At 43.7% G+C, this 25,090-nt stretch overlaps 1 protein-coding gene across 2 annotated transcripts in view; it reads right to left on the bottom strand.

Annotated features, from left to right (window-relative positions):
* ATP8A1 (ATPase phospholipid transporting 8A1) overlaps positions 1 to 25,090 on the bottom strand; it is a 257,682-nt gene that overhangs the window by 29,241 nt on the left and 203,351 nt on the right. For both annotated transcript variants that reach the window (XM_024211695.2, XM_024211694.2), the window contains 3 exons: positions 17,639 to 17,700; positions 6,353 to 6,409; positions 5,686 to 5,793 (listed from right to left, as the gene is read on the bottom strand). In XM_024211695.2, coding sequence (XP_024067463.1) covers positions 5,686 to 5,793; positions 6,353 to 6,409; positions 17,639 to 17,700 — 227 coding nt within the window. The remainder of the gene's footprint in view (positions 1 to 5,685; positions 5,794 to 6,352; positions 6,410 to 17,638; positions 17,701 to 25,090) is intronic.

The following is a 25,090-nucleotide window of genomic DNA, read 5'->3' as shown; positions in this document are numbered from 1 at the left end:
CAAGAGGTGGAAAATGAAATATAATGTGCTTAATCATAAAGGTTCAAAATAAAATAAAGCGCATAAAGAATGCCAAAGATAAAGATGGTGAGGGCTTGAGGCAGGGGGAAGCAAAGCCTTTTACCCACCAGTGTTGGCTACACCTAGCTATTCCTCCTGTCAACAATTTTACCTATACCAGGGACTAAATTCCTTCTAAGCTGCGTGGCCGCGCAGCTGCCTATTAAGCGCCACTCAGGGCTGCGGCAGGGAGAGATGCCTCTCCCCAAGCACCAAACCTGCTGCTTTGCCCTTCCCTCGGCCCAGCTCTGGCCCGACCCTGCCATGGCCGGGGGACAGGTGCCCCTCCCCGGCCCCGACTCAGCCTGATCTGGGCCTGCTGTGGCCTGGGAAGAGGCACCTATCCTATGGCCCCAGCCCAGGACCTGCCGCAGTCAGGGGAGAGGCGCCTCTTCCCCCAGCCCAGGTGCTGCTGCTGCGGGGAGAGAGAGCTGGGTGGGGGAGGAGCCTCACAGCACCCCAAACCCCTCACCCCCAGCCCCACCCCAGAGCCTGTCCCCCCAGCCGGTGCCCTCACCCCCTGCACCCCAACCCTCTGCCCCAGCCCTGAGCCCCTCATCCCCGGCCCCACCCCAAAGCCCGCACCCCCAGCCAGAGCCCTCACCCTCCCCCCCACCGTAACCCTCTGCCCCAGCCCTGATCCCCTCATCCCCGGCCCCACCCCAGAGCCCTCATCCCCTGCACCCAACCCTCTGCCCCAGCCCTGAGCCCCCTCCCACACTCCAAACCCCTCGGCCCCACCCCGACACATGAATTTTGTTATGTGCACCAATATGGAGCTGATGTGTCCTACATCACCTCCATATTGGTGCACATAACAAAATTCATTCCGCACATGGGTGGGAAAAATTAGGGGGGAAAATGCCAGGAACCACTTTTCATCCTGGATTCACAGGAAATAAGGATTCACAAACCTAACCATTTTCAGCTCCAAGTACAAGGTACAGTTCTTTGATCTTGCCTTCTCTAATATAAACACACAGCAACATATATGTAATAAAAAACAAACCAAAACAATCCCCCCTACCAAAACACTTCACTGCACACACAATCCCCCCACCCCGCCCTGAGGAGAGGATGAGAAAAAGAACAAAACATTCTTACAGATGTTAGTCACATTGCTCAATGCACTACTGGAAGGCACTCAGATGCTATGATGATGAGTGCAAAACCTATATAGAAAAGACCAGTCCATTCCAAGAATTTTGGACTTTCCCATTGGAAGTGTCTTCTACTGTGTGAACTTTTGAATGTTCTAGAGAACACAACAGTCTGTCAGCTGTCAAACCAAATACACACAGCAGTTATCATACACATCATAAAACACTTCAAAGAGTGGAAAAACTAAGTTTCTTAAGATCTCATGTAAATGTCAAAATCCCACAAACTAAGATATAATATGAGGTCTTAATTGGTTGTCATAGTTAGCATATTAACTCACAAGAAGTTTTAAGTGTTAAGGTTAGTTGCCCCTTGTACCTGCTAAAGACCAGCCATTAAAATGGACTCTTTACTTACCTTGTAATTTGGCTTTTTCTGAATATATCCCCATGCAGGATTCCCAGTTCTAGTGTGAGGCAGACAGAACAACTATAACTCTAAACATATTTTGTAAAGCTGGTTGAAAATTTAAACATTCAAATTTTTTTGGTGAAAAATCAAAGAACACATTTTTCACAATTCCCCATCCTATCCCTCCAATTTTCAACCAGCTCTAGTGTTTTGGTTCCTGGGAGAAGTGTCAGCAGGTAGGAGACCAAGCCTCCTCTTCTTCACATTGGTAGTCATATGATACCTTGGTGTTAAACTGCCACCCTAAGAACCTTTTAGTAAGTCCCATATGATCATCACCAGTGAAAGAACTTTGGCTGAAGCTGCACCTCTTCAGCAGGATGAGAATGAGGGTGTGAGAAGAATACTGGCAGGATAATAGGCTCATTAAAGTGGAACTCTGTCATCACCTTGGAAACTAATTTTAGGATGAGTCTGCAGCACCACTTTCTCCTTGTAAAACTTGGTATATGGTGAATCAGACTGAAGCCAAATCACTACATACTGAAGTCTCTGCCACTAGAAAAATTACTTTCCATGTTCAATAAAACTTGAGCTTCATAGGTACTCGGTCACTCAAAAGAAGTATTCATCAGCTTTGTAAGGAGTACAGCTGGTAAAAACTCATTTAGAAATTCAAATTTTCTAAAAAAGAAGTGACCATTTTCATAAATTTTTGTGTGAAAATGACATCCTTATTTTTTGACTAGCTCAAGCCCCCACGCAAAACAGAGGACAAGAGACTGTGGAAACATCGATCTGCCTTTGACTAATTCATGAAATAGCTGCCAAATGTATGTTGATTAAGTTAATCTTTATGCTTGACTCAGACAGGTGAAGAAAGTTATCAAGCAGTATTTGTGCGGGCAAGCAAATGGACATACATGTTTGTTTGCACCACACCACAATCTTGTCCCCCAACTACAACTACAGTATTTTTGTTAAATGGCTTTTTCAAGGTCAAGAGGTCTCAAGCAACCTACTCGGATATATTTTGTCTACAGAATTCCACCCTGTCAGGAACCACTATGTCAATAAGGCGGCGTCCAGATTATGATGGAATGACGTGCTGTTGTGATAACTGGGCCTACAAAATTTACCCAAATTGTGAGCTCAACTGTAAAAAGTGAGTGTAAGTTCATAAAATGTCACAATAACCTATAATAACAAATGTTGATGGGAAATAGTACAAAAGTGAGACAATCCAAACAAAAAAGCCTACTGATACAACTCAAGGACTGTGTTAAGATCATACTTGGTAAACAAGAGAACTGTGGAACCAAAAATCAGTGAACCAAAGTTGGTGTGTTGAAAAGTAGGCCTAATTGGTGGACAAAATAACGAGAAGACAGGCTATTCCACCCATCACTCCCCTTTGGAGGTTCTTAAAAAAAAGAGATGTTGGGAGGAAAATATAGATGAAGGAGGTGACTGTGACACTGGCTGACTGAAAGACAAGAGCAGGGGAAGGAATAAGCTTCACCATCATGGTTGCCACCCTCACCAGCTTCATCCTAATCCTGAAAGAAGAAAGATGTTCTGACCAGACCAGGCTAAGAGCAGGAGCCAGATGATATTACTATCTCCACTGGCTCTGGATAAATCCTGAATACCATCTTGGATGTAAGACTTTCTAATACTCTCACCCTTTGTGTGTCCTTTTCTTTCCCCACCTTATGATTTCTCGTTCCTATCTGTCTCTCCCTTTTCCTTCTGTCTAATAAAGACATCATAAGGCTTTGTTGGCCAAGACTGTATATTCTCCAATAATGCTGTAAGTCTGTGACCAAAAAGAGGCCTCTAAATTCTATGTGCTAAATAGCCCAATGCCAATACAAGTTTGCCTGTTTCTGAGTGACTGATAAGACCAGGTGCTGTGCCTGAATTTCTCCAGCAGCTGAAACTGCAAGTGAGAGTTAACATCAGAGACAGAAGCTGCATTTTCTATCTTTGCTTTCCTTTTCTCTTCCCCCTTTTGTGTGTGTTTATTTTGTTTTGTCTTCTAGGAAAAGGGATCAGACTTTAACAACAGCAACATCATCAGCTCCAGCCCATCTTAACTAACTTCTTCTCTTTCCCCCCAAAAGTATAGTTATTACCATCTAAGAGACTGTCAAACATGCCTTTTTTTCCTTCTAAAGACTCTGTCCAGCAAAAGGGAAAGGGACTAAGGGATGTTGTTGAAATGAAAGCCTTACTTAATACTTTAAACATTTCAAAAGCTTTAAGTGTTTTTTTCCTCCCCTACCCATCTTTAATAAAGGGTTAAAATATTTTTAATTATGTGTTTGCCATAGCACTAAGTAGGCTGAGGTCTCTGTATACCAAACCCCAAAACTTGTTTAAATTTTTTAAATTTTGGACAGTTTCAGAGTCCTGTTAACACCTTTAACTTTTTGGGTCCACACAGTCCATCTAAATTAATACAACAGTGCCATGATTTTGATTTGCGCCCACACTGTCAGCTGGATGGGACTGGCTTTGGCCATAGACAACAAGTTGAGAAATCCGATGGATGACTTCCTAAAATGAAAACTTTACTTATGAGCAGTTCAGGAATCTAGCATTTAGCTGGTACAAATTTCCTAAGCTCTTAGAAAAGCAATGTGTGGACTTAGGAACACTGCAGGTTTTCTGATGTATATACAAACTGATTTTAATAACAAAATAATTACCTTATTAATCCCACTCTAAACAAGCAAAGGAACCATGTTTCATTACAACAAATTAAATAAAATAAATGTGGGTTTGTAGATCAAGCTGCTTTGGAATTATTATGAGCCAAAAAGTTTGGAACATTTTTCAGTAGGGATAGCACTTCTGTTTTTGGAAACCTATCTCCCAAATGCTTCATCTGCCTCAACATTTTGCATCATCCAAAATTTTATCGCAATCTTTCCAGAAAATAAAAATTTTACCCTGGCATAGTGTGACCAGATATCCCGATTTTATAGGGACAGTCCTGATATTGGGGCTTTGTCTTATATAGGCACTTATTACCCCCGCCCCCATTTTTCACACTTGCTATCTGGTCACCCTACCCTGGCATAACACTGGACTTGTGGAATTAGTAGTAGAGATATCCAAAATGCACAACTGTGTGATAAATTACACTTCCTTGAGAAAAAGTTCATGCTCATAGCAGTACTAGCCTCTCCAAAGGAGATTGGACACAGAAAAAGCATGTTGCACTCTTTGCAGAGGAGTGAAATGGCCACATACTTTTTGTGCTCCCAGCCTACAATACCCCCTTGAGTTGGTGACCTGTCCCAGCTGCTCTTAGGCAGACGTGCGGCAGGCAGCTCTGTGCGCTGTCTCCACTTGCAGGCGCCACCACCACAGCTCTCATTGGCCATGGTTCCCGGCCAATAGGAGCTGCACAGCCAGTGCTCGGGATGGGTTGGGGAAGTGTGCAGAGCGCCTGCCACGCCTCCGCCTAGGAGCAGCCGGGACAGGTCGCTGCTTGCTAGGAGCCGCCTGAAGTGAGCGTCCCCCAGATCTGGCATCCCAAGCCCCAATTCCCTGCCCCAGGCCCCTGCCCGCACCCAAATTCCCTCCCAGAGCCTGCACCCCACACCCCCTTCCACGCCCCAACCGCCAGCCCCGCACCCCTCCTGAACCCAAACTCCCTCCCTCTTAGTTAATTGGCATTTTTCACTTACCAGCACCCCCTATGCTCCCAACATGCTGGATAAAACAGCCTTTACTGTACTATCAATCTTACAACTAGGTTAGGTATTGGTCTCCCACTTTGCTGTGTGATGTAGTCACATAGAGAATCCTTTTCTGCTGCTGTTGAACTAATTTTTATAAAAAAGTGTACAAACCTATGTTCCTTTAACAAGACAATAATAACAGAGCAATTAGACTTAGATAAATCTATAAATATGTGAGAAGCCTGCCCAATACATTATGACAGTGTTCAAAAATTCTCTCAAATATTGGGAAAAATCCTCACAATTTTCTCCTGTCCCTGCGGCAAACAGTGCAATCCAATAAAGATCAAATCCTAAATGAGCATTTCAACCACATTTTATGCAGAGATTTGGAGATTAGTTAAAAGACACACATTACCTCCCCGGACATGTCAGGTGCCATAGGAATGACAGGCCACAAGGATGAGTAGACTCCAAAAAACACTACCCAAAGTGCAATGCTTCCCCATATTGCTATATGGCTAAACTGAAAAACAGAACAATCAAAACATATTTAATGTTTATTCAGTCCCTACAATGAGTTCAGTGCTATACAGAACACTCTAAGAAAGATGGTCTTTTTCCTTGGAAGTTTACAGTGCAATTCTGACAAATGGGATTTTCAAAAGTGCCCAGCATTGGCCCAACTCTGTGTCTGCTAAGCAAATGGTAAAATTACTAGTGCCCCTTTAGTTGTAGCAAGATAATACTTATTTTCAAAAGTAAATTAAAAACATTCCCATACAGCTTAGTGAGAACATCCAACTTGTGCTTTACTGCATAACCATGTGATATTATTTTAATCCTTGTCCTAAGTCCCTCCTCTTCATTGCTTTTCATTTGTTTTTGACCCACAATATTTTGTCATTTCAGAGTATATATATATAAGATCTTTGAGGCATACACTGTATCTTTACTTGATACTGTAAAGTGCATAGCATAATTTGAGTGATAAATGTAATAATGATTAGTGGCAATTAATAATAATGTAATAAAGAAATTTAATCTATCACATATTTCTATTGTGTACTTTTTCATTTTCTTACCAAGGTCCAATATGAAGTCTCTAATCCAGCTTTTAAACATACTGTTATCACCACAAACTATTAAAAAAGGAGAGAAATCTGTTATTTTTCTTTAATAAGTCTGATTGTCTTCAGACTATTAATGGAACACAGGAATTCAAAATAAAAGGACCCACAAAGGGCTTATGTTTAACATTTAATGGTAATGCACATGAAAAAAATCATGTGCATTATTATACAGTTTATGACCCATTAAATAGCAATCATGCATACGGTATCTTAAAACTTATAAAACATGACTTTCATTCCTTTTTTATATTATTACTATTTCATTCATTATTTCATGTTTTTTTTAATTGTTCTTAAAAACATGAAATAATGAATGAATGAATGAATTATTAAAATTATTCAGGTGTATGCTCCCATGCAGCAAGTGGAAGACGAAGAAATGGAACATTTCTAGGAAGAGCTGGAGGAGGCAATGCAGAAAAGATCCATCTACACAATCATACAAGAGGACTTCAATGCAATAATAGGTGGAAAGGAGTGTGAGAATGAAAAGTACATGGGAAAATTCAGTAAAGATGTAAGAAATGATCACGGAGCACGTTTGGTTGCATTCGCAGAGGCAAACCAGCTCCACATAATGAACACGATATTTCAAAACGAACAACGTCGGCAGTGGACATGGAAAAGCCCATATGGAGTCACACTGAATCAGATTGATTATGTATTGACAGATACCAGAAGAATCTTCAAAGATGTAGCGACAATAGGAGAACGAATCATTTGCACAGGCTCAGACCATCGTATTTTGCACTCAAAACTATGCGTTGACAATGCCTACAAAGACCGAGTCAAGAGAAGCTAGAAACTAAAGCAAAAATGGCACTTCACTCATTTCCTGTGCAAATGCCTCTTTGTTGAAATGGACCTCGAGTATAAGGTCAACAAGGACATCAATGAGAACTACGAAGAGTTTATCTTGCAGATAATCTCAGCAGCTAAGAAAGCAAAGGCATTGAAAATGCTGGGATGCAAGCAGAGGATCAGCGAGGAAACTATGAATCAGATGGCGAGGAGGGCACACATGAAATTAGAAGGAAAAATGGGCGAAGAATACAGAACACTATGCAAAGAAATTCGCGTGAAGATCAAAGAAGACTACGAAGACTTCAGAAAGAAGAAATTGAGAAAGGAGGCTGAAAAGAATGAGAGTCTGAAGAAGGTAGGAAGAGCTGTTAGACTGAAACAGGTTATCCCAGCAGTTCTGAAAGATGAAAATGGTGAAAGGACAATGGAAAGGAGCAAGATGAATGAAATATGTACAAAATTCTACAATGATCTCTACTCCTTGCATGTCAAGGTACAGCATACACTGTCAAGACAGCAGGCTATAGAAGAAGTTCCTGACGTTATGTGGAAGAAATTGAATATGCAGTTCGTAATATAAAGAGATGGACGAGCCCGGAGTGGACGATATTTGGCCGGAATATCTCAAAGCACGGGAAGATACTCTTTTCAAAGCACTGGCACAATGGTTCACCATCTACATCAATAGCAAGCATGTTCCAGATGCCTGGAAGAAATCAAAAACAGTACTATTGATGAAGAAAGGTGATCCAGAAGAAGTGAACAACTACCATCCGATCACACTCCTCTCACAAGCGTATAAACTCTTCATCCGCGTCTTACTCTATGGGATTAAGAAGGATCTTGAAATGTACAAAAGCAGAGAACAAGCTGGTTTCCACTCAGGGAATTCAACAATTGACCACATCCCCTCAGTTCGGCAGCTGAACAGAGACAACTCATTCGAAGGGGAATGCAGTAGGAGGAAAAATGCAGGGTGGGCAAGTTTCAACAAAATAAAGATGTCTCTGATGGATGATGAATTACCCATGAAGAAAAGGAAGGAACTGTTTAACTCCACTGTTCTGCCAGCAATGATATACAGAGCGGAAATCTGGTTAACCATGAAAGCAGAGGAACAAAAATTCGCTGTCACCCAGAGAGAATTGGAAAGGCGAATGTGTAAGATATCACTCTGTGATCATATACTGAATGAGGAGACCAGAAGGTGTACAGAGGTGACTGATGTGGTGCAGGCGATGTATGATGCAAAGCGGTGATGAGTGGGTCAGGTAGTCCGCAGGCAAGACAATAGGTGGACAACCCGCATCAGTGACTGGATCCCCAGAGACCACAAGTGACCACTGGGCAGACTGAAAACGCACTGGGCTGATCCCATGACAAAACTCTTTGGCCAGAAATGGAAAGAATGTGCTCACAACAAAACAGAATGGTGTGGCATCGACTTGTGTTCATGGCGGGACGGACGGACGAGGACAAGCTGGACAAAGGTGATTTCATGTTTTTGTAATTGGTATAATCAACCTGTTCAATTCAGAATCTTTAATATATGTACTTACAATTTTTAATTTAGATTTCCCTTGTGATCTTTAACCTAAAAAACTATGAACTTCATTACACCCAGTAGGCTAATGAGATCCTGTTATCTCTGTTGCTCATTTAGGAGCTGATGCAAAGCCCACTGAAGTCAAAGGGAATCTTTTCCATTGACTTCAATGGGCTTTGGAACAGCCCCTCATGTTTGGAGTCTGTTCCAAAAACATGTTGTGTAGACTTTTAAGCACCACAGAAGTCAAGTTAATTTAAGAATATGTTTAAAAGTTGTGGAGGTGGGTTTTTTTTGCCTGCCTGGATAGGAATAAAAGATCCCATTTGAAATTACCACAGATATTGATGTAGCCAGGAAAGTTAGTTTATTAAACGAGTAATAGTAATGATTGTCACCCATTGGAACTGTTGAACTTTATTCTTCCGAGACACTTCTTTAGTTTCAGAAATCCTTGGACTTTTTTGGAATAAAGAAAAGTTCCCTGGAAACTTGGTAAAAGGAATCAAGTTTTCTGTTAACCAAAGGAACAGCTGCTACATGGTACTGTAATCCACTGGTAAGTGTGTGTTATAGGTCTCCTTCTGTGACCGATCGGCAAAGCATATGGGTCCGTTATAGGTCCAGCTAGACAGCCTTCACTCCAGCTGTAACAGCTCTTGCTTTTTGCTCTGGAGGCCCCCAGTTCATTTCCCACTGGATCAGCCAAGACAGCAGCTGTCACAGTTATACAACTCCAATAGCAAAAAGATTTCGCTATTTGACCTTGACAGAAGTTAAGGACTATGATGTTGCATTTGAGGCTTGATTAGTTAAGGAGGTGGAATATAGGCATCCCTTGGGGTACCTAGGTTCTTCTGTTGATGAGATTCCGGCTGTCAGACCCAGGAATAAGATGTTGCCAGCCCAGTGCCATATATGCACCAGCTGGGGCACTGATCTGAATAGGGAATCCCTGATACCCTCTTTGGGTTCATTCTCTGATGGCAGGGGAAGAGGGATCTCTGCTTGATGCTGGTGAGAAGTAATATGTTGACAATAGGGAGGAGGCATATATCTTCTTATTGAAAGATTATCCCAAGGGATGGAACTGGGCTGGTACCAGCTCCAGTGCTGGGCAACTCTTCAATACTGAGAAGGTCTCCTGGGTGGTATGGATGCCTCTGCAGAATATTTGAGGTCCTTGCTTTGCTCCATCATGGGCACTGGTATGAGGATCTGTGCTGCTCATCTTGACTGCTTAACAGATTTTGCCCTTAGAGTGGTGTTCTGTGTTCTCTCTCCAGAAGCTCCCCTCGGTCTAGGAGCTATGCTTATGCTCAGACTGGCTATGTGAGTCTCTATCCCATTTACGAGTGGTTTCAGGTGCTGGCTTTGCTGCATGCGCTGATTCAGGCAGTTGGTACAGACGCCTGAATTGTCAGTGCCAGAACTACTAGTGATGGGGCTGTTGATGCTGAGGTAATTGGTGCCAAAGCAGTCATCAGCACTGACTCCGCCAGTATCCTCTTCACCTTCTTTTCACTGCTCCCAGAGTACAGAGAGAGTTTGAGGGAGTGCTGGTCAATGCTGGTTTATCTGGTCTCACTCTAGTCCTAACTGTTGCCGTTGGGTCCAAAGTGAACCACATGAATTGCTCTAGTAGATGTATGTTGAGCTGCACATCCCTAGACTTGCGTGTCCAGGCTGAGAAGGACTAGCACACCAAGCACTTATCTGGGATGTGGCTCTCCCTTAGTGTTCCTGTTCAGTCTCCCACAATTCTGCATGTCTGGGCTGCTCTCCTTACTCCATAGCTCACCGGAGATTGATCACTGTTTCACCACTGCATGCTCTGGCCATGCCCACTCTGCTCCCACTTGCTGCAAGCTTTTCCAAAGCTGTAAAACTTGTGTAAAATCACTAACAAATACTCCAGAGGTAATGAAATAACTATGTACATTAGACCAAGAAAGACGGTCATATGGTAATGATGTCACTTAATATCTGACCTTTGGCTCATGAGCCATATAGGGTTGGTAAAATTGTGGGACATGCTGCTAGCACAAAGGAAATTATTGGTAAGAAATTTTCCATTCTGCAGCCCAGTGTCTCCTACAATTAGGGACATCTGGGAAGTAGCAAGAAGTGAACAGATATAGGGAGGGTTATGAAAAAAGTTCGATAGGAAAGGAAACAAGGAAGTACCCCCCTCTTTGCTCAGAAGACTTATTTCTGGGCCACCAGATGCAGCACCTTCCTGCCAAAGGAGACCTCTGCTGAAGACAGAAAATCCACCTCATAGTGCTTAATAAAGGTGTTAGCTGTAGATCAAGATGCTGCTTTGCAAATTTCTGATGTGGACAAACTTGCTTATTCAGCTCATAAGTTTGCTAGGGATGTCATGGAGTTTGCCTTGATTCCTTCTGGAACATGAACCTCTGATGATTTGTAGGCTATGACAATACATCATCTAATCCAGATAGCAGTGAAGGACTTGGAAGGTCTGAGTTCCTGACATTTTGGATGGAAGGACACAAATAGAGGGCCTGATCTTGTTGATTCTGTACACTTGAGATATATTTTCAATACTCTTCTGACATCTAAGATGTGCCAAATCTTTTCAGTCGGAAAATGTGGTTTTTGGACTGAATGAAGGAAGCACAACCTCTTGAGAAGTGTGGATGGAGGAATCTACCTTAGGAAGAAAGGATTCTGGTGTCCTGAGCACTACCTTGTCCTTGTGGAACACACACACTAAGGCTGCTGTATAGATAAAGCTGCCAGGTCTGACAGCTATTGAGAAACAAATCTTAATAGATAAATAAAATGCCAACACTGAAGTCAAAGGCTCTAAAAGACGGCTTGTCCAGCCCCTCAAAACCAGCATTAGATTATATTTTGGAAAGAGTGGCCTGACGGCTGGTCTGACTAATCAGACTGCTCAAAGGAATCTGGCTACCTGTACATTGTCTGCCAAGGAGCCCAAGGACCCTGCAAATAGCACAGTAGTAAAGAGCAGACACCTGATGTGCAATGGTACTGGGCTGAAAGGCTCTGTCTATGCCTTCTTGGAGAAAGTCCAGAATGGTTGGAATCCCTGGATTTCTGGGATTTGCATTGTGCTTTGGCACTAGTTGTTGAATCTGGACCACACAGAAGAGCACACTTTTAGTGTCCATAACTTTCATAGACAAAAGCATGGTCTTAATAAGTCTGGACAACAGACTGAGACCCTCTAGTGCTTTCATCTGAACAGCCAGGCTGATAGTTGAAGCCGGTTCAGATCAGGAAGAAGAATAGGACTTTGCAAGAGAATGTCTGGTCTTCACAGAAGTTAGAGTGGAGGCTCCAGGTTCAGATCTCTCTCATCTGAGACTCAAAATCTTCTTAGCTAATGAGTTATCAGAATTATAGTAATCTATTCTTGTTTTATTTTCTGGATCACCTTCCCCAGTAGCGGAAAGGGTGGAAACACTGAAGTAGGCCCTGCAGCCAACTGTGTGATAAGAAAAGCTCCAGGTTTGTCACGGAAGTCACGGATTCCGTGACTTTCCGTGACCTCCGTGACTTTTGCAGCAGCCCATGCAGCTGGCCCGGGAGCCGCCTGAGCAGCTCGGGCAGCCCCAGTCTTGACCCCCCTGCTTCCCAGCAGCAGGAGTTTGGGTGTGTGGGGGATCAGGACTGGGGACTGAGGTGCGAGGCAGTGCTTACCTGGGGGTCTCTCCGGAAGGGCGACCGGAAATCCCCTCCCTCAGCTCCTAACTCCAAGTGCTGCCTTTGCCCGTAGGCACTGCCCCCACAGCTCCCATTGGCCGCAGATCCCAGCCACTGGGAGCTGCAGAACCGGGGTTTGGGGCCCAGTGGAGGCAGCATGTGGAGCTAGTAGCTGGAGATCGCCGCTTCCCAGGAGCCAGGTAGGGAACCTGACCCCAGCCCTGCCAACCGCCCCACACAGCGCCTGTGGCGGCCCCCTGGCGGCGACCCTCCCTCCCCCCCTTGGGGGGCCCCCGCCCGAGCTGCCTCCCCGCAGTTTTAGTCGGGGTATATAGTAAAAGTCATGGACAGGTCATGGGCTGTGAATTTTTGTTTACTGCCCGTTACCTGTCCATTACCTTTACTAAAAATACCTGTAACTAAAACATAATATCTTAGTGATAAGGCATCTGTCCCCAAAAATCTGGGGTCTACCTTCCTTGTGAAGTATTTTGGCATCTTTGTGTTCATATGATTTGCAAACAGGTCAGTCAAAGGTAGGTTGAACATCCGAAAAATGAGACTGAAAACCGCCTGATTCAGGCACCACTCAGAGTTGTTGACCCTGAACCAGTCAGACCCTAGTTGATGTGGATCACTCTGAGGGAAAGGAGAAACTGCTCCACCCACCTCATTATTTCCACTTGTAGTGCCAGATTCCTTGTTCCCCCTTCATTGTTTAAATATGCAACCATAATTATACTGTCTGATTGAACTAGGACATGGTTCCCTGCTAGGATGGACTGGAACAGTTGCAGAGCCAGTTTGACTGCTCTGAGCTCTACAAGGCTGTGAGTCTTTTCCTCTGGGTTCCAGAGATCCTGGGTTGATTTGATCTCCAAATGAGCTCCCCAGCCCCTTAGGCAGGCATCAGTTGTGAGAGCTAGAGGATCTGGAAGGCAGATGGGCATGCCTTTGCAGACATTGTTGTGGGCTGATCACCATTGTGGGGAGTTGAACATGTGTGTCATAACTCATACTTGATCTTTCATGTGTTCTGGGAAGTGGTCCCACACTTTTGGGATGAAGGCTTGAAGATGTCTGCTGGGTGACTGACCCATGGAATGATTTTTACACATGACACCAAGAGGCCTAGTATTTGGAAACACAGTGCTATGTTAGGCCTTTTGCGGCTCCAGAGCAGGATGATAAACTCCTGGATTTTCTATAATCTTTCTAATGATGGGTAGAACTTTGCTATGATGACATCTAACTCCTCTCTCAGGTGGGTTATTCTGGTGGATGGAATCAAGGAACTTCTCTTGACATTGATGATGAAGCCATGCTCCTGTAGAAGATTCGGCATCTGAGGCGTGGCTCTGTGCGCTGCTGGTTGCAATGGAGCTCTGATCAGGATGTTTGTATAGGAAGGAGTACAGGAAAGTTCCCTTTAACCTGAGTCTGGCTATAATCACCAACACCATCTTTCTAAAAACCCTGGAGGCCATGGACAGGCTGAACAGGAGTGTTCGGTACTGATAATGACTCCTGCGGTAGGTGAACCTCAGAAGTCTGTGGTGGCACAATTTGATGGGGATATGGAGATGTGTCTTCTAGATGCACTGAGGTCAAGTATTCCTCCCAGGACAGGGATGACACCATAGAGGCCAGCGTCTCCATTCAAAACTTCATTTTCTTCATCCATTTGTTAACCCTTTTGAGTTTGAGTATGGCTCTGATACCAACCCTACCTCCCCCGCCTTCCTGTGAACTTCTGAATGATGAGGATAGGTTCTCTGGATTCTATTCTATCTTCTGTGGGAACACACTTTATCACTCTCATATCCAGAAGATGAGATATTTTGTTCTGGACCAGGTTGTGTTTTGAAGGGTCTCTGGAAACTGGCACCTGGATGAAGAATGAATGGGATGGAGCCTGCAGCTTGAGGAAGTATCCCTAGCTCACTATCTCCCTGATCCACTTGTCTGTAATCAATGAAAACCATTCCTTTAGGAAATGGGAAATTCTACCCCCAGCTTCAGCTCTGGGTGGAGGCCTATGTGACTTGTGACAAAGTGGATTGGTGGGCGTTCAGACTTCTCTGGACTTTTCTCCCAAACCCTGATTCAGTTATTTTCCTTTGGAGAATCTGTTGTGCCTGTGCTGGTATCTCTGTGAGGATGAAGGGCAAAAGGAGTGCCTCTGTCTGAAGGTTGGTCTATATTGTCTCCTGAGGACACTGAGTGAACAAGGGAGAGACCGTCTGGATTTTGCCACACTGTCAGCCACCACCTTATCCAGCTTTTCTCCAAAGAGGAGGCAGCCTGTAAACTTGGCTAAGCAGAGGACCTGCTTAGAGTAAATATTCACTTTCCAGGATCAAAGCTCAGTGGCACCTGGTTACTGTGCTGGAAGCCATGGCTTGGGCTGAGAACCTCATTGCATCTAATGCTGTTGCTAAGGGTGACTTTCTTTAAAATAGAAAGAGTCAGGGTGATCTCTGTCCTTATGGACTTTAAGATCTTCCAGCCACGAGAGAGATGCTCTTGTAAAGCAGGAAGGAGGACTGAAGGGGTATCACAGTGGCGGTGGAGGATTTTGAGGGGAGAAATTCACTCTAAGACTTACTCTCAGGAGCTTGTTCAGGTTGGATTTGAATCATGGAGACAACCTTATTGCACCTAGTCTAGAACTTCTCAGAGGGGCAAAAAATCTTTGCTGTATTTTTCCCCAATCCTGATCGGACTTGGAGTCCAATAGCTCACCATCCTCAGTGGATGAGGGGGAAGAGGAGGAGGAAGAAGAGTCGAAGGACTTTTATCTCCTGAATATTTTGAGCTTTTTTCCTTTTCTGCCTTTTTTGATTTAACTCTTTTTGCATGCTTTGGGAGTGTGGAGGCTCTGCTGTGCTATGGTGAGGCCTTTTACAGCTTGCCTTCTTTAGTGCTTGAAGCCCTGTCAAGGGATCTGTCTCTGACTCATACCCCATTGGCCCCCCTTCCCCCTGGGTCAGAATCTTCATGGTTGACTTAGAAGGGAGAGGGGCTGATTAGAAGCCCTGCTTTTTCCCCCCAGGGCACTCAGGACTCACTTTAAGACTTGGGGCAGGGAGAACCTGCAAGTCTTTCTTTGTTCTGTAGAGGCCCTTGGAACTTACTCCCCAAGTTGAGTGGTCAGGGTCCTCCTTTGCTTTTGGAACTTCACCCTGCTCTGCACTGGGATTCCCGATCCATTATTCCTCTGCTGAATCATGGCTGCCTTGATGGGTAGAGAACTCTACCTGCCTGTTTGACTCATAGCCCTGGGACCTAATGGACTTTAGGGTTTGCTGGATGGGTGCAGGCTAGGCACAACTTGTTGTCTGCCAATTCTGGGAAGGATGCCTCATATATAGATCACGACTTGGATTTGAACCAGTGCTTTCTTGGCAGTTCTGCCATACCTGCATAGGGGCAGAGGAGCTGGCAGGGAGATAGATACTGCAGAGGAGGCTGAGGGTGGGTTATACTCCCAGACAGTTAACCAACCCCTGGAGGAGGAGGACTGCTGAAACGGAAGAACACTGCTCCTCATGTCCAAGAATGGGGCAGACATTTAAAAAAATAAATAAAGGTGAAGGCAGGAGCAATTGAAGCAGCCAAACTGTCTGCTGCTGTGGAGGCAGAGATTCTGGTGGGAGTGGAGGGGACAAGGCCACAGCGTGCAATGCCAAAATGCTGATCTGCCTTCAGTGAGCTGCAGAGTGAGGAGAGCAGCCCAGATATCCAGAATTGTGGGAGATGCTGGGCTGCAGAAGAGGCATTGGCTGTGTCCATCCTTGATGGGGATCAGTCCACTGCAGGAGGCCAGGTTTGTATCCTGAGGGCTTGGACTTCACCACAAGGTGTAGTAGTTGGCATGAAAGTGTGCAGGGGGACCGAATGGTTTTTCTCTCTCTTTTTTTTTTTTTTTAAAAGGTACATCCTTTAGAGAAAAAGCATGACGATAATATTCTTCATTAAAAAGGTTGAAAGAACTGATTTAAGGTCTCTGAAGGTCGGACACTTGCTGGGTTCTGTCTTGCTGCCATGGGTGGTAAAAGGGAACTAAGGGAGGAATGCAGTCACTCTGTCTTTTATGCCTTTTCATGGGAACACAAAGAGGCACAGGGAACATACAGGCTCCCACAGACACTGCCATTCAAAAAAATCCAATCTGGCACGTATGCAGTGCATACACCTCGACAGTACTATCCACACTGACACAGACTTTAAGAACAATTGAGTATTCTGGACTATTTCCTCCTGTTTCAATTCAGATACTTCCCATTTCACTAAGGAGATGAGCCTGATAAGGATGTATGTTTGTATTTCTCTAGCAGGATTTCTTTTGTTCTGTGCATATGGAAACAGTCACATTCTTTAAGGGAATCAATCCCTATCTTAAGAGAGGAAGGGAAAAAGGTGCAAGTAACAGTATGAGATTGCTGCTTTTAATGACTCAAGGAAGCCCTCAGTTGCTGGTTGAGAGAGGTATTTAAGAAAATGAAAAACATGTTTTTATTCCATTACCTAGTACAGGGGATAGAAAACTAAAGAAAAGAACAAACCGTAATTAATAAACAAAAAGAAAGTAACAGGTGAGTGAGTTAGGTTTCTGGTTACTTCTGACAACTTAGATGCCTCCATGGGGAGCATCTAGCATGTCCTTGATACTGGCCTTGACTCACGGGGCACTATCTTCTCCAAGATTAAGAGGAGGAAGAGAGAGTTGTGTGTACACAGGGCCCCAAACCAATTTCACTGCTGAATCAGCTGGGGTCTGTCCCCCAGGGATTTACATGCACCATGGAAAATGCCAGGAAATTACAATCCTCATTCTTTCCTTTGCACAAAGGATAGCACCCTGTAAAAAGGGCAAACAGGCCTATCCTTTCTCCCTTATTTTGTGAGCTTGCTGGCAGAGAACCAGAGTCTGCAAATTATGCACCTCATAGGATCATCCAATTTGTCCATTTATTCTCAAGACACCACATTGTTTTTTACATGGAAGAGTTGACACAAAGAAAGAAAAAGTATAAATAATATTAGAAACATCTATTTAAAATATAGGCATTTAATATATCATTATTAAGTATACATATATGGAATGAAGAAGAAGCAAAGTTAAAAGAGAAAGAGACTAGAAAAAATAACCAGCTAATAGAACACCAGACAACGGCACCAAGACTTACAGTGTAAACAATGTTTCCCAAGAGCAGGTAGTCTGAAGTTTTACCATTGCCAAATACAGTACCTGCAGGAAAAAAAAGAATGATGATTTTTTAAAAAAAGATTTATTTATGGGATATTCTCTGTAATTCTGTTTTTGTAAAGGTATAGTCTGACAGGACTCTTTCTGTTGGGTACTGGGTGTGGTGCTCTCAACACAAGACAAGGCAGAATTTCCTGAAATGAATGCCTTTTAGTCATCTTTAGTAGTGGTGACCAGTGACTGGTCAGAGCAGGGAGAGCAATTATTAATGCCTTAGCTCTCCAGAACTTTCCAGCTATAAATTATGTAAGAAACAATATCTTCCTATAAAAGCTAAATATATTTTTTAATCACAGAATTTACAAACACAATAACTTCCCTCAAGGCATATATGAAGTATACATATTTTTGGACATGATACTGTCTGTCTGCCTGCCTATCTAAGCAAACATGTTTCTGGAATGGGGATAGCCAACTCTTCTCCCTTAGCATTTTAATTCTTTTTTGGGATGTTTGTTATTTGAACTGGCCAAAATTGGACAGTTCTGTGATTTTGTGTATTTAATGTGTTTGTATACAAGTTTGTGTGTGGATATACACATCTTACATACACTAACTTATATATACACACACCTTTACCCCGATATAACGCTGTCCTCGGGAGCCAAAAAATCTTACTGCGTTATAGGTGAAACTGTGTTATATCGAACTTGCTTTGATCCCCCGGAGCGCACAGGCCCCCCCCCGGAGCGCTGCTTTACCACGTTATATCCGAATTTGTGTTATATCGGGTCGCATTATATCGGGGTATAGGTGTACTACCTCATACACAAACATAAGTATCTGTGTATATAAAGTATCAGGGCGTAGCCATGTTAGTCTGTATCTACAAAAACAACAAGGAGTCTGGTGGCACCTTAAAGACTAACAGATTTATTTGGGCATAAGCTTTCGTGGGTAAAAACCTCACTTCTTCTTTGTGTATATAAAAACACATTTGCAAGGCTTCCTGAAACATGAATTTTGAAGCAGTGCCTTCACACTTGTTTATACAGAACATACTTGATTGTCTACTTCCAGCAGTACCAGCTTTTAAGATCACAGTTCTCTGAAGGATCTTAGTATGTAGGATAATTGTAGTCTCCAGAATACTTAGGTGTTGTTGCGTCTGGAAAGACCAAATTGACTGAAGCATAGAATCATAGAATCTCAGGGTTGGAAGGGACCTCAGGAGGTCATCTAGTCCAACCCCCTGCTCAAAGCAGGACCAATCCCCAGACAGATTTTTGCCCCAGATCCCTAAATGGCCCCTGCAGGATTGAACTCACAACCTGGGGTTGAGCAGACCAATACTCAAACCACTGAGCTATCCCTCCCCCATCTCTGAGTGGACTCCTCATCCTAAATGGGATGTATTGGTGCTCACTAAAATTTGTGTATGTTCAATATAGAAGCATATCCTATACTGCAGTGCAGTTGATGCTGAGTACAGCATTAACTGCACCTTACACTGCAACTAGACCATAAAGTTTATTATGTTGTACAGATCCCAATCACTTTAGCAATGGAAAGGAAGCACTACTGTATGTAATAATTTTAATAGTTTTTTTATGAAGCAAGGAGGGGACACAAAAAAGGAGTGGGATGAGATACCTGAAAGAAAAAGGAGACAGGTGGTGAGAAAGGGGAAGAAAAAGAAGGAAAATTTGGGTTGCAGTAAGGAAGGAAATAATGGCCAAGTCAGAGGAAAAAAAGAGAGGGGAGCTCTTTTCCTCTTTAGTCAGTTTGGGTCGAGAGCATGAGAAAGATACAGAACTCAACAGGCAGGTAGTCACAGTCTGCAGTAGAAAGTATACTGCACAATCCACTTTTTGCTACCTTGCCTTGCATTAGGTTTATTGATATTCTGTTGATTAATTTCATTATTCCACTGTTTGTGAATTTAAACATTTTACTTGTTATCCCTTTATATTCCTTTTACAAAAGGCTGGAACAGAAATTAGTTTTATCATGCATCAGAAGTGCTTCTGTCTCTCCCCTTCAAAAAAAAAGAAATCACTAACGGTTCTTCAGGATACTGGAATGTCAGCAGTGTCATACTCAAGAATCATAAAATTACTTTTTTACTGACATAATTACAAAATTATGACAAAAACCTTATTTTAGGAAAACAGGAAATCCCAAAGCTTAATCAGCCTTCAGGTTGTTTAATGACCATTTCAATAGTGCTGTTAGTGACAGCTCTTCTGTTGGTCAACAGTGAAAAAACTGGTACTGACACAGCTACAACTACACTGCATATTGAAAAAAACCTGACAGACAGAGGGATTGGGGCTATTACTACTTGCTGACATGATATATGTTGCTGCCACAAAAGCTATAGATGTGGATGTTCCTGCCTGCTTCAACACTAGATATACAGATGACCAAGAGAGGTGCACAGATGGAGTAGACGCAAATAGAGGGAGTTTGCCTGGAAGTTTGAGTAGGGGGAGAGCCCAAAGATTTTTTGCCTTTCAGCCTTCTGGGAACAGTAAATACATCAACTGAAGAGAAGAGGCTCTTGATACATTAAAAAGGAAGAAAATATGGACAGTGAGGGAACAGCTGTTGTGACCTGCACAGGATGTGCCATGTTTGTCTTTCTACCGGAGGACAGAAGCGACTTCATCTGTATGAGTGCAAGCTGGTTTCCATACTGGAAGAAAAGATTAAAGGACTGGAGACCCAAGTATTGACCCTGCATTGCATCAGAGAAAATGAAGACTTCCTGGATAGAAGTTAGGATTTGGTATTGTGGATACAGCATGTTGAAGAATCAGAGAGGGCAATACAGAGGGGACTGAAGAACAAGGAAGAAAACTGGCAGAGTGTGATCTCCACAAGAAGAACCACCAATATACCCCTAACACAGATAGATCTAAGCAACCGCTTTCAGACTCTCAGCACAGGTACTGCTAAGAATGCCTTGGAAGAGTCATCTGAGGGAAGAAATCAGAAGGAGACCCTGTTGACTGGAAGGCATGGGATGCGTTGTCCTAGGGATGGGGTTCCATGACCACCACTCCCAAGAGGAGGAGAAGAGTGATGGTGGTCGGGGATTCCTCCTAAGGGAGATAGAGTCATCCATCTGCTGCCTGGACCAGGAATCCCAAGAACAGTGCTGCTTGCCCAGAGCTAGAATTTAGGATGTTATTGAGAGTCTGCCAAGACACATTAAGCCCTTAAACCACTACCAGTTCCTACTTATCCACATAGGCATCAATGGTACCACCAAGAGTGACTTTGTACGGATCACTGCAGGACAACATGGTTCTGGGAAGAAGGATAAAAGAATTTGGGGCTCAAGTGGTGTCCTTGTCCATCCTCCCTATTGAAGGAAAAGGTCTGGGAAGGGACCATCAAATCGTGGAAGTAAATGCCTGGCTACCCAGGTGGCATTGGCGAGAGAGCTTTGGCTTAAATCGATAATGAGCTGATGTTCCAGGAAAAAGGATTACTTTGTTGAGATGGGCTCCATCTATCAAATACTGGGAAGAGCATCTTTGGACATCGTCTGGATAACTTGATGAGAGCTTTAAATTAGATCTTATGGGGGATGGTGGTAAAAATCAGGCCAATGCACATCTAAGCTCAAGTAATGAAGAGAAGGGAAAGGGGCTAAATTCTGGAAAAGGGACTAGAAACCACAACTGAATTAAAAAGGCAAGAAGAAAAACAACAGGGCAGTCTGCAAAATATCTTTGATGCCTGTATACCAATGCAAGAAGTATAGGGAATAAGCAGGATGAACTACAAGATATGAAGAAAACTATGACTTAATTGGCATTACAGTGACTTGGTGGGACAACTACCATGATTAGAGTACCAGCATTGAGGGATATAGCTTGTTCCAGAAGGATAGGTATGGGAAAAAAAGAGGAGGATTTGCGCGGTATGTCAAGAATGTATACACTTGCTCAGATTCAAGAGCAAGTGAGCGGAAGATCTACTTAGAGTCTCTGGGTGAGGATAAAAAGGGACAAGAATAGTCGTGATGTTATGGTGGTCGTCTATTCCAGACCACAAAATGAGGAAGAGTAAGTGGTGAGGCATTCTACAAGCAGGTAACAAGATAATATCTTGTATATAAGTTATTTCTTGACTTTAAGTGTGGCTTTTGATACTGTCTTGCATGACCTACTCATAACTAAACTAGGAAATACAGCCTAGAAGGAGCTACTATAAGGTGGGTGTATAACTGGTTGGAAAACCATTCCCAGACAATAATCAGTGGTTCACAGTCACGCTGGAAGGGAATGTCAAGTGGGGTCCCACAGACAGGGCCGTCTCTAGGGGTGTGTGGGGCCTGGGACATAGGTGCCGAGTTTCTAATCTGCCAAGGGGTGCTCCCCCTGGCTCTGCCCAGTCCCCAGCGTGCTGCTCCCTCGCTCCTCTCCTCCCTCCCAGTGCCTCCTGATGCCGCAAAACATCTGATCTGTGGCAGGTGGTAGGCGCTGAGAGGGAAGGGGAGGCACTGATTGGCGGGGCCCGCAGGAGGGCGGGAGGCGCTGAAGGGAGAGGGAGGTTCTGGTGTGTGTGTGTGAGGCTCTTCATCACCCTGCCCACCCGCCTGCTGCTTGCCTCCCTGTTCGCCTCCTCACCCCGCTCACCCGCCCACCTCACCTCCCAGCCTGCCTCCTCACCATTCGAAGCATGGCCCTCCCCAAAGTGCAGGGCCCGGGGCGGTCACCCCGATTCGCCGTAGCTAAGGGACGGCTCTGCCCACAGGGATCAGTTCTGGGTCTGGTTCTGTTTAATATCTTCATGAATGATTTATATAATGGCATAGAGAGTACACTTATAAAGTTTGTGGATGATACCAAGCCGGGAAGAGTTGCAAGTGCTTTGGAGAATAGGAGTAAAATTCAAAATGATCTGGATAAACTGGAGAATTGGACTGAAGTAAATAGGATGAAATTTGATAAGGACAAATGCAAAGTACTCCACTTAGGAAAGTACAATCAGTTGCACACATACAAAATGGGAAATGACTGCCTAGGAAGGAGTATTGCGGAAAGGGATCTGGGGGATCATAGTGGATCACAAGCTAAATATGAGGCAACGGTGTAATACCGTTGCAAAAAAAGCAAACATCATTCTGGGATGTATTAGCAGAAGTGTAGTAAGGAAGGCACAAGAAGTAATTCTTCTGCTCTACTCTGTGCTGATTAGACCTCAGTTGGAGTATTGTGTCCAGTTCTGGGCACCACATTTCAGGAAAGATGTGGACAAATTGGAGAAAGTCCAGGGAAGAGCAACAAAAATGATTAAAGATCTAGAAAACATGACCTATGAGGGAAGATTGAAAAATTTGGGTTTGTTTAGTCTGGAGAACAGAAGATTGAGAGGGGACATGATAACAGTTTTCAATTACATAAAAGGTTGCTATAAGGAGGAGGGAGAAGAATTGTTCTCATTAACCTGTGAGGATAGGACAAGAAGCAATGGGCTTAAATTGCAGCAAGGGTGGTTTAGGTTGGAAATTAGGAAAAACTTCCTGTCAGGGTAGTTAAGCACTGGAATAAATTGCCTAGGGAGGCTATAGAATCTCCACTGGAGACTTTTAGAAGCAGGTTAGACAAACACCTGTCAGGGATGGTCTAGATCAGGGGTCAGCAACCTTTGGCACGTGGCCCATCAGGGTAATCTGTTGGTGGCCACGAGACATTTTGTTTACATTGACCATCCGCAAGCATGGCCCCCTGCAGCTCCCAGCGGCGGCGGTTTGCTGTTCCCGGCCAATGGGAGCTGTGGGAATCGGCACAGGCTGCAAGGACGTTGCCGGCTCCTGGTCTAGATAATACTTAGTCCTACCATGAGTGCAGGGGACTGTGCTAGATGACCTCTCAAGGTCCCTTCCAATTCTATAATTCTATGATTAGCTAACATACATGAGCTAGTATTAATGCGGGATTTTAACTTCCCTGATATCTTTTGGAAGACTATTACAGAAAAGCATAATATGTCCTTCAAGTTCTTAGCATGTGTAGGGGACAACTTTCTGATTCAGAAAGCTGAGGAAACAACTGGGGGGGGGGTGTCATCCATTTTGGATCTGGTTTTGACCACCAGGGATGAATTAGTTGCGAACGCGAAGGTAGTCAGAAACTTGGGAGGAAATGATCATGATATGATAGAATTCAAGATTCTAAGGAAAGGAGGACAGTAGAATACCAAGACAAGGACACTGGACTTCAGAAGGGGAGATTTCAACCAACTCAGAGAAATAGTAGGCAAGGTCCCATGGAAAGACCAATTAGAAAGAAAACGAGATGAAGGGGGCTGGCAGTTCCTAAAAGATGTAATACTAGAGGCTCAACATCAAGCTATTCCAATGCAGAGGAAAGATAAGAAGAGCCACAGGAGGCCAATGTGGCTGCACAAGGAGCTTTTTAGCTATCGAAAACACCAAAGGGGCATGTCACCAAGAAAGTATACATAGGAATAGCACAAGTATGTAGGAACAAAAACAGGAAAGTCAAGGCAAAGAATGAGTTACATCTGTCAAGGAATGCTAGAGACAACAAGAAGGGGTTCTTTAGATATGTCAGACAAAAAAGAATGATCAGGGATGGTGTGGATGTGTTGCTCAATGGAGAAGGTGAACTGGTAATGGAAGATGATAGGAAGGCAGAGCTGCTCAATGCCTACTTTGCTTCAGTCTTCTCACAAAAAAATAACCTGACCAGATGACTAGCAAAGTTACTATAGACAATAAAGGGGAAGGGATGCAGATCAGGATAAGTAAAGAACACGCCAGAACTTCTGACCAATCCGAATGAATTCAAGTCAGTGGTGCCTGATGCTATTCACCCCAGGTTGCTGAAGGAATTAGCTGAAAAAAAATGTCAGAGCCACTGGAAATAATGGATGCAAACTCATGGATGACAGGAGAAGTCCCAGAAAACTGGAGAAGGGCTTATGTACTGCCCATCTTTAAAAAGGGGAAAAAGGAGGACCTGGGAACTATAGACCAGTCAGCCTGACCTTGATATCTGGGAAGCTACTAGAACAATGTATAAAACATTTAATTTGCAAATACCTGGAGGATGCACAGGCAATAACTAGCAGCGAACATGGATTTACTAAGAACAAATCATGCCAATCCAGCTTGATTTCCTTCTTTGATAGGGTAACTGGTTTGGAGGATAGGGGAAATGTGTTGGACATAATATATCTGGACTTGGCTTTTGACACAGTCCCACATGACATTCTGATAAGTAAACTGGAGAAATTCAGCCTTAGCGGAACTACCATTAAGTGGATACATATTGATTAAACAACTGCAAACAATGAGTTAACTATTAATGGAATGATGTCAGATTGAAAGGAGCTCTTGAGAGGGGTTCTACAAGGATCTGTTCGGGGTCTGGTGTTAACATCTTTACTA

The sequence above is a fragment of the Terrapene carolina genome, unplaced genomic scaffold, assembly GCF_002925995.2.
Source record: "Terrapene carolina triunguis isolate 2854851 unplaced genomic scaffold, T_m_triunguis-2.0 Scaffold66, whole genome shotgun sequence".
NCBI classification, from domain to species: Eukaryota; Metazoa; Chordata; order Testudines; family Emydidae; genus Terrapene; species Terrapene triunguis.
This window is presented reverse-complemented; position numbering and strand designations above follow the sequence as displayed.